Source organism: Erythrolamprus reginae, chromosome 2 (genome assembly GCF_031021105.1).
Source record: "Erythrolamprus reginae isolate rEryReg1 chromosome 2, rEryReg1.hap1, whole genome shotgun sequence".
NCBI lineage: Eukaryota > Metazoa > Chordata > Lepidosauria > Squamata > Dipsadidae > Erythrolamprus > Erythrolamprus reginae.
In genome coordinates, this window is record NC_091951.1 from 69,688,716 (window position 1) to 69,703,180 (window position 14,465).

At 40.4% G+C, this 14,465-nt stretch overlaps 1 protein-coding gene across 1 annotated transcript in view; it reads left to right on the top strand.

Moving 5' to 3' along the window:
- Positions 1 to 1,952: 1,952 nt before the first annotated feature.
- The window catches only part of LMCD1 (LIM and cysteine rich domains 1), an 85,157-nt gene continuing 72,644 nt past the window's right edge, over positions 1,953 to 14,465 (top strand). Inside the window, exon 1 of the mRNA XM_070738274.1 lies at positions 1,953 to 2,197. Coding sequence (XP_070594375.1) covers positions 1,976 to 2,197 — 222 coding nt within the window. The 5' untranslated portion in view covers positions 1,953 to 1,975. The remainder of the gene's footprint in view (positions 2,198 to 14,465) is intronic.

Sequence of the window (14,465 nt, forward strand, 5' to 3'; positions counted from 1 at the left end):
CTAAGCAGTTTACAGAGTCAGCCTATTGTCCTCAACAATCTGGATCTTCATTTTACGGACCTCGGAAGGATGGAAGGCTGAATCAACCTTGAGCTGGTGAGAATCGAACTGGCGGCAGATAAGCAGAAGTACTGCACTCTAACCACTGCGCCACTACGGCTCTTCTTTAAATTACATTTTTAACTGTTTTTACTTCTATGTGATATAAATAGATAGGCAGATTCCTTGGACAGAACAGGTGACCAATAAGTAAGTACTGTAGCACATTATTCCAAACATATGACTGTCTCTCACTTATTTTGGCCATGTCATTCAGGCGAAGTCACTGCAAAAAGCAAACTATTGTTGGGAAGTGGTAGCGGTAAAACGAATCCAGACCACCAAAGAACACAATGGCAGGACATCATCAAAGCTGACATCAGCCAGAACATAAAGAAACTCAAGCAGTGAAAGTTCAAAAGATGTGGAGAAACCAGACCTATAAAATCACCAAGAGCTGGACCTGACTGAATGGATAACGTCAAGATAGAAAGAAAGACAGATTTTACTTATAATCCACAGAGCTACTTGGGAGCAAGGAAATGTCTGAAAATATTTAAAAATGGCTGCTCTGCAGAGAAAAAAAGAGGATATTTTCCACCTCACGTTGACACTTTATTCTCAGCAAAAGCTAAAAAGCATTCCCATGGCCATGTGATCAAAATTCAGATGCTTGGCAACTGGCTCACATTTTTGATGGTTGTTGCAGTGTCCTGGAATCATGCGAACACGTTTTGCAACCGTCTGACAAGCAAAATCAGTGGGGAAGCCAGATTCACTTAACAACTGCAGTATGTTGTTAATTTGACAATTGCAGAGATTCACTTAATAACTCCGGCAAGAAGAGTCATAAAGTGGGGCAAAACTCATTTAATCAATGTCTTGCTTAGCAACATAAATTTTGGGCTCAATTGCAGTCGTAAATCAAGGACTACTGTAGTTTTTGATGTTTTAATTGTTAAATGACAAGTGTTAACTTGTAACTTTTAAATATGAACAGTCTGTGAGATGGACAGCTATTAAATAAATACATTAGACATTTATTCTCAATAGAAATGATGATTTATTACTATCTGCCTTGCCTCAGCTGTCCTAAATACAGGAATCATTTCATAAATCCTAAGTGCAGGACATTTTATCTGTATAACTTCTCTGCCAAATTCACTTGGCTGAAATATTTGAAAATATTTATATTTTAGCCTAAATATTTTATCTGTAACCACGTACAGATTTACCAAATGAAAACTACACCACGCACGGGATGAAATAGGATGTATAATCTGCATTTCCTACCAGTGTCTCTTAATCCTTCAAAGGCCAAAGGCCCCCTTTCTATTTTTTGCTGCAACAGTCCAAGCATAGCTCCACTTATGGCATAATTCCTGACCAAATATTTTAATGATTTCCCCAAATCATAGATCATCCTTACCCAAACAAGCTTTCCTCAGGCTATTTCCTCCAGTTCCCACTTCGGACGTTTTCTTTTCCCTTTGCATTTTGTTTACCAAAAAGAAAATATGTTACCATGGCTTAAAAATATTTTGGGATTAGATAAAACGTTTGATTAATTCAATGACTTCATCAGTTCCATCGAGATATGGATTTATTTTTGGATTTCAAGATCTAATAATATCCCCAGGTCCGCTCCGCCCCCAGCCCCTTTGCTCTGAATGAATGAACTTGGCTGCTTTAGCACACTATGGTCTCCTGGCCTCCCTTGTGAAAGGCGAAATGGGGATGCGGGAACTTTCGCCCCCCGTGTTCAGACACCACGTGAAACAGATGTAGCAGACGCCTTCCCCAGCTGGAACGCAGCACCACCCCAGCGAGGGTTTTAAAGCAAGCCTTAAGGACCTGAGGCGAATGCTTCTCTTCTCATTGGCTGGAAAAGTTGGAGCCGCTCTCCCGATTGGCTGCGGCGCTGTAAGAGGGAGTTATGGGCTCCAATTATAAAAGGGACTTCGTTCAGGGCGGCGAGGACATTAGCGCTCCTGAGCAGAAAGCAGGATTCGCGGTGTTTGCTGACACCCCGCCAACAGACAAGTTGCTTGTTAATCGCTGCAGCGAGGCGCTATTGCTGGCGGCGGTCCGATTCGGCTCGAAGGAGGGAAGCAAGGAAGTAAGCGAAACCATGGATCTGAGTTCAGGGATTCAAAAAGTAGGTACCTTCCTTGCACCGTTTCTTCTCTCTCTTGCAGCTGGACCTTTCTTGGGGAATTGCCACTACAGAGAAGCGAGATGTACATATTTCGGTTTTTATTTTTCTTTATTTGTCTGTCAAACGTACAAGATAGATAATAGGTATAAGCATAAACCTAAATAGTAAATACCGATGAATGAAGACAGGGATGGTAGGCATGCTGGTGCACTTATGTACGCCCCTTCTAGACCTATTAGGAATGGGGTGAGGTCGTAGTAGACAGTCTAAGGTTAAAGTTTTTGAGTTTTGGGGAAGAAACCACAGAGTCACGTATTCCAGGCACTCTGGCTGAAGTTGTATTTTCTGAAGTCGAGTTTGGAGCGAGTTACATTAAGTTTGTATCTGTTGTGTGCTTGTATATTGTTGTGGTTGAAGCTGAAGTAGTCATTGACAGATAGGACCTTCTGGCAGATAATGTTATGAATTACATTTAGATTGTTTGGAAGGTGAAGTAATTCTAAATTGACTAAGCCCAACATTTCAAGTCTGATGGCATAAGGTATTCTGCTGGGAGTGGATAATTTGTATAATGCACTGTCTTAGATTTTATCTGGAAGATTCAACATGGGTAACCTTAGCTGGTATCTATTCTGCCAGTGTTTTCTTCAAGTTAACTTTTAAAACAACTACCTGAGTTTGTTAGTATAAAACAGTTACCCATGAGTAGATAGAAGCTTGCTAGTCTGCTTACTTCTGGAATTTTGATCTGGTTCCTGGACTCTCGGAGTGCATGTAGAATGTGATCAAGATTACAAACTGTATTATGCAAACAAGCACTTTGGATTATTTCAATATCTCAAGGTCTGTTTTCCTTTGCCATTTATAGGAATAGAATAGTATAGTATGGGGAATAGGAACCCATGAATTTAAACATGGCACAATTATATGCACCCATATATTCACTTTCCCTTTTAAGCAACAATCATCTTTAGGGAAATTCTGCAGGAATGGGCTGCAATGCTGTACACTTTTTAAGTAAATCTCAAACCTTTGGTCTTACTATGATTATTAAGATTTCATTTCTAGGAAATGTGAAGAGAGGGTTTAAGTTTCACACAGGAAATTAATATATGAAAGGCTTTGCAGCTCACTGCTGTGCTTCCTACTTCCTTTTCCTGAGAAATTTCATTTAACACAGCTGATATGTGGAGCGAGAGAGCCTTGACCCCATAGTTCACTTTTTGTAACCACACCCAATAAGAAGCTGTATAAGAGGCATATAAGAGTGTGGGAATGGGGGAAAGTGAAGTGATAGCTGATGAAAGAAAGTTGAGGTTGGTTTGGAACAGTAGTGTGACAGGTGTGGGATAAAATCCAGTAGTGGAATAGGGTATGGTGACAGAAATATCAACTGGGTGGTAAGAGATGGTAATGTAATGGTGGATTAGTGGGAGTTTTAGTGAATAGCCCAAGTCTGTTTCCCAAATAGACAATAAGCTATGGTTCTTGAGAGGACAGAAGCTGATACTAAATAGACCAAAGGACAATGACCCATAACTTGATTTTCTCAAGCAGATTGTAAAAACTAATTCAGCTCAACACTTTTCCCCTGGGAGTTAAAAAGTAACTGCAAAAAAGGAATTTACTTCAAAGTAAATGTGCTTTCTAAAAACACATTCTCAAAGCAGAGAGATTGTAGAGAAGCTTAACTTTTACCAGGGCTCCAATGGAAAAAATAAAAATAAAATTCAAGTAGAGTGAATTTAGTACTCAAAGGAGCTCCAACTTATATTATTGCAAATAATTTTGCCTGGATCACAGTCCAAAAGTCTAGGGCTTGAACTCAAAGGGTAGTAATAGAAATCCAGGGATACAAAATTGTAACATTCAAGAAAAATAGAGTTAGGTTTAGGATGATATTGATAGATGTGAATAAAGATAGAACTAGGCAACAGAAACAAGTTTCCTTGCTAAACCCAAGACTCCTTTTTATATAATAAAACACTCTGCAGTTGAGCAAAATGCAATAAAGTGTCTGTGATTTGTGCCAACTCGAGTTTCTCACAAATGGTGTTAGTATTAGGAATAGGAATGTGTGCATGAAAAAAGCTGTTTCCCAGAGAAATAGCATTTCCTTACTTTAGATAGAAAAAAAATTATAGAATAAAGATACAGTGATCTCTCGATTAGCGCGGGGGTTACGTTCCAAGACCTCCCGCGCTAACCGATTTCCGCGTTATACTGGATGCGGAAGTAAAACCACCATCTGCGCATGTGCGCCATTTTTTTCATGGCCGCACATGCGCAGATGGTGGAGTTTGCGTGTGGGCGGCGGGGAAGACCAAGGGAAGATTCCTTCAGCCGCCCAACAGCTGATCTGCTCCGCAGCGCGGAAGCAGCGAGGAGCCGAAGATGGGGTAAAGGCAAAGGGGAAACCCCATCTTCGGCTCCTCGCTGCTGCCGCGCTGCGGAGCGGATCAGGTGTTGGGCGGCTGAAGGAACCTTCCCTTGGTCTTCCCGCCAGATCACTTGCCGCTTGCCAGTCCACGCCCCCCTGGATGAGCGGCCCCGCATGGCCCCAGCGCCGGACTCCGTTGCCGAACGCCGAAACCGGAAGGGGCGAGGTGGGGGAGAACGGGAGGCTCAGCATTCCGTCAGTCGCAGCGCTGGCTGTCAACTTTTCTTTTTAGCACTGGGGAGGCAAGTCAGCTCCTGCCCAGTTTTAAAAAGAAAAGTTGACAGCCAGCGATTGTTCCACTGCCGCCAGCATGGCCTGGCTGGCAGCGGAAGATGTAACCTTCGCAACCTCGGAGAGCTTCCTGGGCATGAAAGCTCACGAAAACCAGGAAGCTCTCTGAGGTTGCGAAGGAGCCCACGATCACTCGGCTGCAAGCGGGAGGAAGGCGAATCCCACGGGGCTGGGCTCGGTTATCCCCCCGGCTCCCCTCCTACCAGCCCCGCCGCGGAAGGCTCCATTCTGTTCCCTGAATGGAGACCGCGGGCCGCTCAATCGGGTGGCAGGAAAGCGAATGTCACGGGGCTGGGCTCGGCTCCCCCAGCCCCGCCGCGGAACGCTCCATTCTGTTCCCTGCCGGCCCGATTGAGCGGCCCGCGGTCTCCATTCAGGGAACAGAATGGAGCCTTCCGCGGCGGGGCTGGTAGGAGGGGAGCCGGGGGGATAACCGAGCCCAGCCCCGTGGGATTCGCCTTCCTCCTGCTTGCAGCCGAGTGATCGTGGGCTCCTTCGCAACCTCAGAGAGCTTCCTGGTTTTCGTGAGCTTTCATGCCCAGGAAGCTCTCCGAGGTTGCGAAGGAGCCCAGGATCACTCGGCTGCCGGCGGCAGGAAAACGAATGTCACGGGGCTGGGCTCGTCTCCCCCCCCATAGCAGCCCCGCCGCGGAACGCTCCATTCTGTTCCCTGCCGGCCCGATTGAGCGGCCGGCGGTCTCCATTCAGGGAACAGAATGGAGCCTTCCGCGGCGGGGCTGGGGGAGCCGAGCCCAGCCCCGTGACATTCGCTTTCCTGCAGCCGAGTGATCCTGGGCTCCTTCGCAACCTCGGAGAGCTTCCTGGGCATGAAAGCTCACGAAAACCAGGAAGCTCTCTGAGGTTGCGAAGGAGCCCACGATCACTCGGCTGCGGGTGGCAGGAAAGCGAATGTCACGGGGCTGGGCTCGGCTCCCCCAGCCCCGCCGCGGAAGGCTCCATTCTGTTCCCTGCTGGCCCGATTGAGGGAACAGAATAAAAAAAAAAAATTTTTTTTTAATATTTTATAAAAATTTTTTTTTTTTTAATATTTTATTTTTTAAATAATATTTTTTGAAAAACCGCGTTGCAGCGTTTCGCGCTAATCGAGAACGCGCAAGTCGAGGGACCACTGTACTTAAAATAGTGAAGCGTTATATCCAGGCATTATTTATAATATTCTTATTGAAGAGTATAATTACCAGAATAAAAACTAATGCAAACTAAAAAATGAGAAACTGGAAGAAAAGGTGTAGGACAATAGAAAAAAAGAAAAGGGGGAAATATTAAAAAAAGATGTAATCTTCATACTCTTTATACAAATATAAGTAAGTTTAAATTTAATAACTTATCACCTTTTAAAAAACAACAACGTCTTTTTCCCATTTCTTTTATGTATAAATAAATCCAAAATGTACCATTTCAACACAAGTGATGTCATCAAAACTTCTTGTAAGAGTTATAAGAAATAACATCTATTTTAACCTTGATCAAATAAACCAATATTATATCCCTTCCTTTTACTGTTAATCTTAATTTTTAGTCACTTCTAATAATGTATAACTTGACCTCTCTCCATTTTTTCTTTATTCTCACATAATTTTTTTTAAAATTTAACAAGCTGCATTTGTAAATGCAACATAGGAAAATTATCCGGGCCACTCTTTTGTTACTTAAATTATCTGTTTTCATTGTTAAAACAGCCAGTTTTCTTTGTGTCCAATGTAAAAACGTTTATCATTCATGAGGCAAACCAGTTGGTTCCAATCTTATGAAAAAGAATTTGTTTCTTTTCATACCATCTTTTAGACACGGGGTATCTATAAAGGCATCTATAAATTAATTTCAGGATCCAGTGATCAAAAATATCCTTTAATATGTCCAATATTGAAATTTTACTTCATTCTGTAATTGTAAGTTGAATGCAATTGTTCTTTTTAGTTGTAATTTTTGGTTCCTTCCAGTGACCTAATTGTTAATAGAATAGAATCTTATTGGCCAAATGTGATTGGACACACAAGAAATTTGTCTTCTTGCGTATACTCTCAGCGTACATGAAAGATATGTTCATCAAGAATCATAAGGTACAACACTTGATGATAGTCTATGTATGTACAAATAAGCAATCAAGTCATATTAGGAACCAATCAATATAAATTATAAGGAAACAAGCAACAAATTTACAACATACAGTCATTAGTGGCAGGAGATGGGTGATGGGAATGATGAGAAGATTAATAGTGCAGACTTGGTAAATAGTTTTACAGTGTTGAGGGTAATTATTTGTTTAGCAGGGTGATGGCTTCAGGGGAAAATGTTCTTGTGTCTAATTGTTCTAGTTGTTCTAGTGTGCAGTGCTCTATAGCATCATTTTGAAGATAGGAGTTGAAACAGTTTATGTCCAGGATGTGAGGGGGTCTGTAAATATTTTCAAATTTTATTTTTAAAGCACACACACACACACACCACAATTTCCCCACAGGAATGATTCTTTATAAGCAATTTCAAAATCTTATTTCAAATTTATTTGGACTCTTAATCAATTTGTAACTTTCTAAAATCAAAAGTTTTAATCATTTTTATAAATTCTAAGATAAGCCATTAAAGGCCATTATTTTGCAGTCTCCTCACAAGCAGCTGTATGGAAGATTTGTGGGCAATCTCAAGTTTTCTCCTTCTCCTGAGAAGGGTTATCAGAGAGCCTGTCTACTTGTTTGCTCTTTATTCTGCTATCATTGGCTCTTATCTTCACAGAACTGTCTTCATTCTGTTATTTCTTCCCAGAAGTCAACAAGCATAGCTGCATTATTTATAATAATCAAAATGATGTTTTCATCCTGTAACTGGATAAAATATACATGCATGGCCAGGGTAATTCCCTGTTTGATCACCAGAAGGATAACAGTCTCTTTGCATTTGTTATCCATAGTTGTAAGGGGTGGAGGAAACAAAACTTACACCATTATGAGAATAAAATATAAAATCCACAGCCATTTCAAGATTGCATCCACAACTCTCAGGAAGTAAATTGAATGGGTTTAACCTTCAGACGTAAGGAAAAAATGGTCAAGCCAGGTGAAAGCACCCAGGAGAAGATGATAGAAGAATATGGTACTTTATGCAAATACTGTGAGGTCCAATATATTTTTGTATGCATTAACATCGCTCCGAAACAGCTACAAAAATAGTTTCCAGTAGTTTCTGAGGATGATTTACTGCTGGGAAAAGGAAGGAGATACAAGATCCCTACCAGGAACAGCAACATCTAGATTTGTCACCACCTGGTGAAATCTGCAACTCCCAAGGTCACTTTTTAATGGTTCTCCTAAAACCATCAATGTGGAAGAAAGTATAGTGCAAAGATAGCAAACCTTGTTTAGCTTGGGGGCCAAAAGGGGGAGTGAGGACATGCCCTCATAATTCAATGCTCTCCTGCCACGCATAAATGCACAACCTTCCTGCGCTGCTCCCCCCCATGCTTGTGCGTAGGCCTCATTGAAGCCTCTGGACGTCCGATAGGCCTGTTAGGCTGTTTTTGTTCCAGGCTCCCCAGGCTTCAGGAAAGCCCCCAGAGCCTGTGAATGTTGAAAATGTGACCAATGGACCTACCAGAAGTTCATTTCCAAATTTCCAGTAATCCTGTTGGGTCTGTTTTTTCCCATCTACAGGCTCCGGAGGCTTTCCTGAAGCCTAGGGAGAACGAAAGCAGACTCCCCTGCCCTACGGAAGGCTGAAAATCGCCTGGTTTGTGTGCACATGCGTGCTGGAACTCAATGCCTCATGTGCCCTCAGATATGGCTCTGCGTTTGCCATTATGAGTATACAGTAGTCCCTCGATTTTCGTGGGGGATGCGTTCCAAGACCGCCCGCGAAAGTCGAATTTCCCAAAGTAGAGATGCGGAAGTAAATACACTATTTTTGGCTATGAACAGTATCCCAAGCCTTCCCTTAACACTTTAAACCCCTAAATTACAATTTCCCATTCCCTTAGCAACCATTTAGATTATTACTCACCATGTTTATTTATTAAAGTTTATTTTAAAAAATGGTTTTTAAAGGCAGACGAAAGTTTGGCAATGACATATAACGTCATCGGGCGGGAAAACCCGTGGTATAGGGGGGGAAAACGCAAAGTATTTTTTAATTAATATTTTTGAAAAACCGTGGTATAGACGTTCCGTGAAGTTCGAACCCGTGAAAATTGAGGGAACACTGTAGTGTAAAATGTGGCAATTAATGGGGAGGAGGTAAAAATGACCTTTGGACCAAAATACTATACTTTTGTTCTCAGGCAGAGAAAGAAACACTCCTCTAGGGAAGAAGCTCTTAACCCATGAAGGTCACAGCAGAAGCAATGGTTCAAGGCAGAGAAGCATATGAACAGAGCTATTCTAACTCCCTGGGAATTTACTATAGTAATAAATGCTGACTTCATAGCCTGCTGGGAATTCTTAAGTGGAAAGAAACTCCTGTAATAAAAACAACTGAAATAATGAGCAGAATAGTTGAAAAGTGACAGGAAAAAGAAACAGTAACAGTGGATGAGAAGACTGATGTTCAAACTCCCCCCTCTGTATTAAAAGGAATAAACTCATGAAGTAATTTTAAATAGTAGTTTAGTTTTATAGGCACGGAATTGTTTTTTCATCAACATGTGAAAGAAATTTGCGAAAGACAAAACCATGTATTAAAAACTGAAAATAGCTTATTTGGTTTAAGCTTTTTCATATAAACATGATTAATTATAGGCTAGAGAAAAGGAAAAATAGTCATTATCCTGATCTATCTTTAAAGGTCTTTGAAAAACCTATTTTAACTTCATAATAGAAATCCTTACTCTTTATTGTTTGAATTGAGTTCTGTTTCATTGTTTTCTCAGTGTGGTTTCATATTTATTGTAACTTTTATTTATTTTACAAGCCTTGTATGCCGCTCCCATTGAAATCAACACTGAATGTTTTACATACTTAAATGTCTAAAAAAGGATTAAACAATGGAAGAAAAACAAAACAATATACCGTATTTTTCAGTGTATAAGATGCACCTTTATCCTCCCCAAAACAGGCTGACAATTTGCGTCTTATAGGAGAGTGTATAATTACCAATACAGGATTATGTAGCATACATCAAAATGAAGCTGGTCCTCTGTGGATCACATCCCTACTTCTCAATATAGTCACCGTTTCTCTCAATAGCAATGTTCCACCTTTATTTATTTATTTATTTTATTTATTTATTAGATTTGTATGCCGCCCCTCTCCGTAGACTTCGGGGCGGCTCACAGCAATAATAAACAATATATAACAAATCTAATAATTTAAAAGAAACACTAAAAGCCCCATTATTAAAAACAAAGATACACACAAGCATACCATACATAAACTGTATAGGCCCGGGGGAGATGTTTCAATTCCCCATGCCTGACGGCAAAGGTGGGTTTTAAGGAGTTTACGAAAGGCGAGGAGGGTGGGGGCAGTTCTAATCTCAGGGGGGAGCTGGTTCCAGAGGGTCGGGGCCGCCACAGAGAAGGCTCTTCCCCTGGGTCCCGCCAAATGGCATTGTTTAGTTGACGGGACACGGAGAAGGTCAACTCTGTGGGACCTAATCAGTCGCTGGGATTCGTGCAGCAGAGCACGTACTGTATCCCCACCTCGTAAAATTTTGTTGATTGTTCTTTGAGCCACTTCTTCACTGCAGATTTCACTTCCTCATCATTGGAATAACCTTTTCATCATTCAGATGACAGACCCACCTGCATACATTGCTATAATCTAAAGTATTGTCCCCAAACACATTTTGTAATTGTCTGTGAATGTTCACAGGGGTTTCCTCCTTAGCAACAAGGAATTCAATCTCTGCTCTTTGTTTTTGACACAACTCTAAGAGGGAAGCCATTTTGAATTTTCCTTGCAAGTCTATAAACCTGAAAAGTAAGAAACAAAATATTTCAGAACGTAAATGTTATAATCATTCATAACTGGGAAAAACTTCAGGTATTTTTTTTATCAAAAACTTCACCTGAAATAAATAAATGACATTACTTTTTGACTCACCCTCATACTCTGAATTTTTTTGAAGCTTTTTTTAAGCCCTAACTAGGTGCTAACGATCTTCCCAGCTCTTACCTTGAAAATTCTTTCACTGTTACTCTCTGCAAAGAGTGTTTTCCCAGCCCTAAGTCTTTGCAGGCTTTTTTTACTGCTCTACTTGCTCCAACTGTTTCTTTCTAGCCCTAACCAGGTTCTAACGATGTTTCCAGCTCTTACCGGCTTGCAAGGTCTTTCATTGTTACTCTCCCCAAATAACGTTTTCTAAGCCCTAACCAGGAGATAAAATAATGTGCTGAAGCTTACCAGACTAAGGATGTTAGCCAAGTGAATACCTGGTAGGCAGATTTTCTTCCTTATTTTCCTCCACAAACATTAAGGTGTGTGTTATACAGTGATACCTCATCTTACGAACCCCTCGTCATATGAAATTTTAGAGACAGAAAACCGGGGTTAAAGATTTTTTTGCCTCTTCTTCCGAACTATTTTTACCTTACGAACTAACTGAATGAATGAATGAATGAATGAATGAATGAATGAATGAATAAATAAATAGGAAACCCCACCTCTGGATTTTGCGATGCTACAGGGGAATCCCAGCAGGGGAATCCCAGCATCGCGAAAACGGGCACTTCGGCTGGCAACGGAAGTCCGGAAGTGGGGTTTCCCAGCGAAATCGCAGCATTGCAAGCATATTGTAAGGTCAGTGAATTCTCCGGTGTTCAAATGACCTTTTTTTATTTTTGGTACAATTTTCTAAGCATAGCTGCACTCATGTCATAATTCTGGCCAGGTATTTTAATGATTTCTCCAAATCATAAACCATCCTTAGCCAATCTAGGATTAGTCATGCTAGTTCCTCCAGTTCCCATCTCTTGTTCTTTTCTTCTCTTTTTCTTTTCTTGTTACCATGGCTTCATTTTTTTTATTACATAAAACATTTGATTAAAGCAATGACTTCATCTGTTCCACCGATAATAATTTATTTTTGGAATTAAAGATCTAATAATGTTTCTGGCTCCCCATCCACTTTCTTCCCCTTAGACTTAATGAATGAACTTAGCTGTTTCAGCATGTTTATCAGCCAGGTCATGAAAGGTGAAATAGGGATGTGGAAGTTTCAGCCTCCACATTCAGACACTATGTGAAACAGATTTTATTTATTTATTAAATTTATATACTAACCATCTCACTGATAAAATCATTCTAGACACCAGATGTGATAAATGTGTTGCTCATCTGGAATCTAGCATGACCCTGACACCTGCTCAAAAGGATTAAAACAACTCTAAGGACTTGACGATTTGCTTGTCATTGGCTGAAAAAGTTAGACCTACTCATTTGATTGGCTGTGGACTTGTGAGAGGAAGTTCTGGCCTCAAATTTAAAAGGAGTTAACTCAGGTCGTAATATTTTCCAGCACTCACAAGTTGGAAGTGGCTGAATAAGAAAGGGAAACAGAAACATGGATCTAAGCTCAGGGATTCAAAATGTAGGTACCCTGTTCCATTTCTTCCTCCCCTCCCAAGTTTCTCTTTCATTTTCCCTCAAAGCCTCCAAAACTGGTTTTGTCCTTGGAACCTGCTCTTTTATACAGGAAGACCTCTATTTATTATCACAACAGAACCTGGAATTTGGGGTTGTACACCAAATCACCTTATGTTTGGCCTCTATTCTACACCCATTGTTAAAGTGGTTTTTAAGTGAATCAGATAGTCGTAAGTCCAAGTCCAGCTTATCCACTGGGTATTTTTTCCAGCAAACTGCAAAATAGTCAGAAAACATGATATTGAGACCCTGCATAGAGTCATCAATGTAATCCAGTTATCAAGTGTCCAAAAAGCAGTCACATGATCTTGAGGATGGTGGAGTTGTAACTTTTTTCAGTCCATCATAACTTCAAATGATCGTTATGCAACTGGTTTTAGGTCACGCATTGATGTTTGGACATTATGTAACTTAGATACCAAATTTACATAACTACTATAAAACAGTGTTGATGCTTAGAATGCATATTTATATACAGTGTTTAAGTCCTTGGTTTTAACAATATAATTTCATATTTCTTCCATTAATAGCTCATTTTACATTGGCCTAGTACTGTTTTGGAAAGTGGGCATCTTATACATCTGATATTTAGAGGAGGACAATACAAGGTCATCCGTGTGGAAAATAGAACTAGTGTAACCAAAGTGGAAGCTAAGTTGGAATTTTGCTTCCAAAGAGAAGGTGATGATGCCGTAAAATACTGTCTAGAATGTAAATGTAATAGGAGTGTACAACCTTCTTTATCCAAATAAAATGAGAAGCATCCTAAACATCAAATGGCTAGAAAACAGTAATGGGAGTACTTATAAATGTTGGGTTAAAATAAACTGGACTCCACCATAATGGAATGAGAAGCATGGTGAGAGTTGGCTCAATATACTTGTCACAAGGAGTTCTTAAAGTCACTAGCCCGATAGCCAGACTGGAAATGATTATGTCGTAAAATCAGTTCCACAGCTGGCCTTGTGTTGCCTCTTGGACTCATACAAACCCAGCCACAGTCTGAATTTATAACACAGTGGGCTAAAACAGGCACTTTGTGACTCAATGTGTTGTACAGATCATTGTAATTCAGTGAAGCAGGTGTAGGTAACTTTGATTAGTCTGTTGTGCAAGCAGAATGTTGAACTCGGTTTATGAGCTTTAACTATCAACTTGCAAACTGTAATACTTTCAAGGACAATGTGATGTGGTCTGTATGCAGTTAGCTTTAGGAATAGGCTAATTATGTGGCTGCTCTTCATGTCAGCATAACTTTGTGGGTACATTCACTGCAGGAAAGGTTGGCTTATTTCAGCAAAGGAACATTAATATGTATGTCCTAGGGAGGAGAAACCAGATGCTCATCTCCCCTCCCAATCCTTCCATTTGTTCTAATGCCAGTTATTATACCACTATCAATTTGCTTGCCTATGAATATAAAATAGCTTGCATCTTCAAATGGACCCTATTCACATCTTAAAACAGAATTGGTGTGAATCAATAGAGATTGAATCTACTTATTTGGAATGCTAAACGTTTTCCTGGTTGAGAGTAGGTTGGACGTCCAAGTTCCCTTCCAACTCTGTTATTCTATTGTTCTGTTACTCATTAACAAGAGATTGAGGCTTCTTAAATTGTTACTGCAGGAATAGCAACAGAGGAGTGCTATCAATGGCATAGTCTGTTAAAGAAGTTACTGAGAGACATTCCAAATTTAATGGCAAAATTTTCTATATGAATCAAATGTAATAAAATTTGGATTTTCTGCAAAATGCCATGGAATAAAGCTCTGTGGAGTTATTGGTGTAATTGTCAAAATATGTATGTGATTATTAGCCGAGGAAATTCCAAGGCTGTTGGGTACCCTGGAAAGCCAAATGCACATTCAGGATGAAGACAGTACAAACCACTTCATTAATACTTCTAAGAATATTGCATGGTTTTTCGACTCTTCACTTGCAGG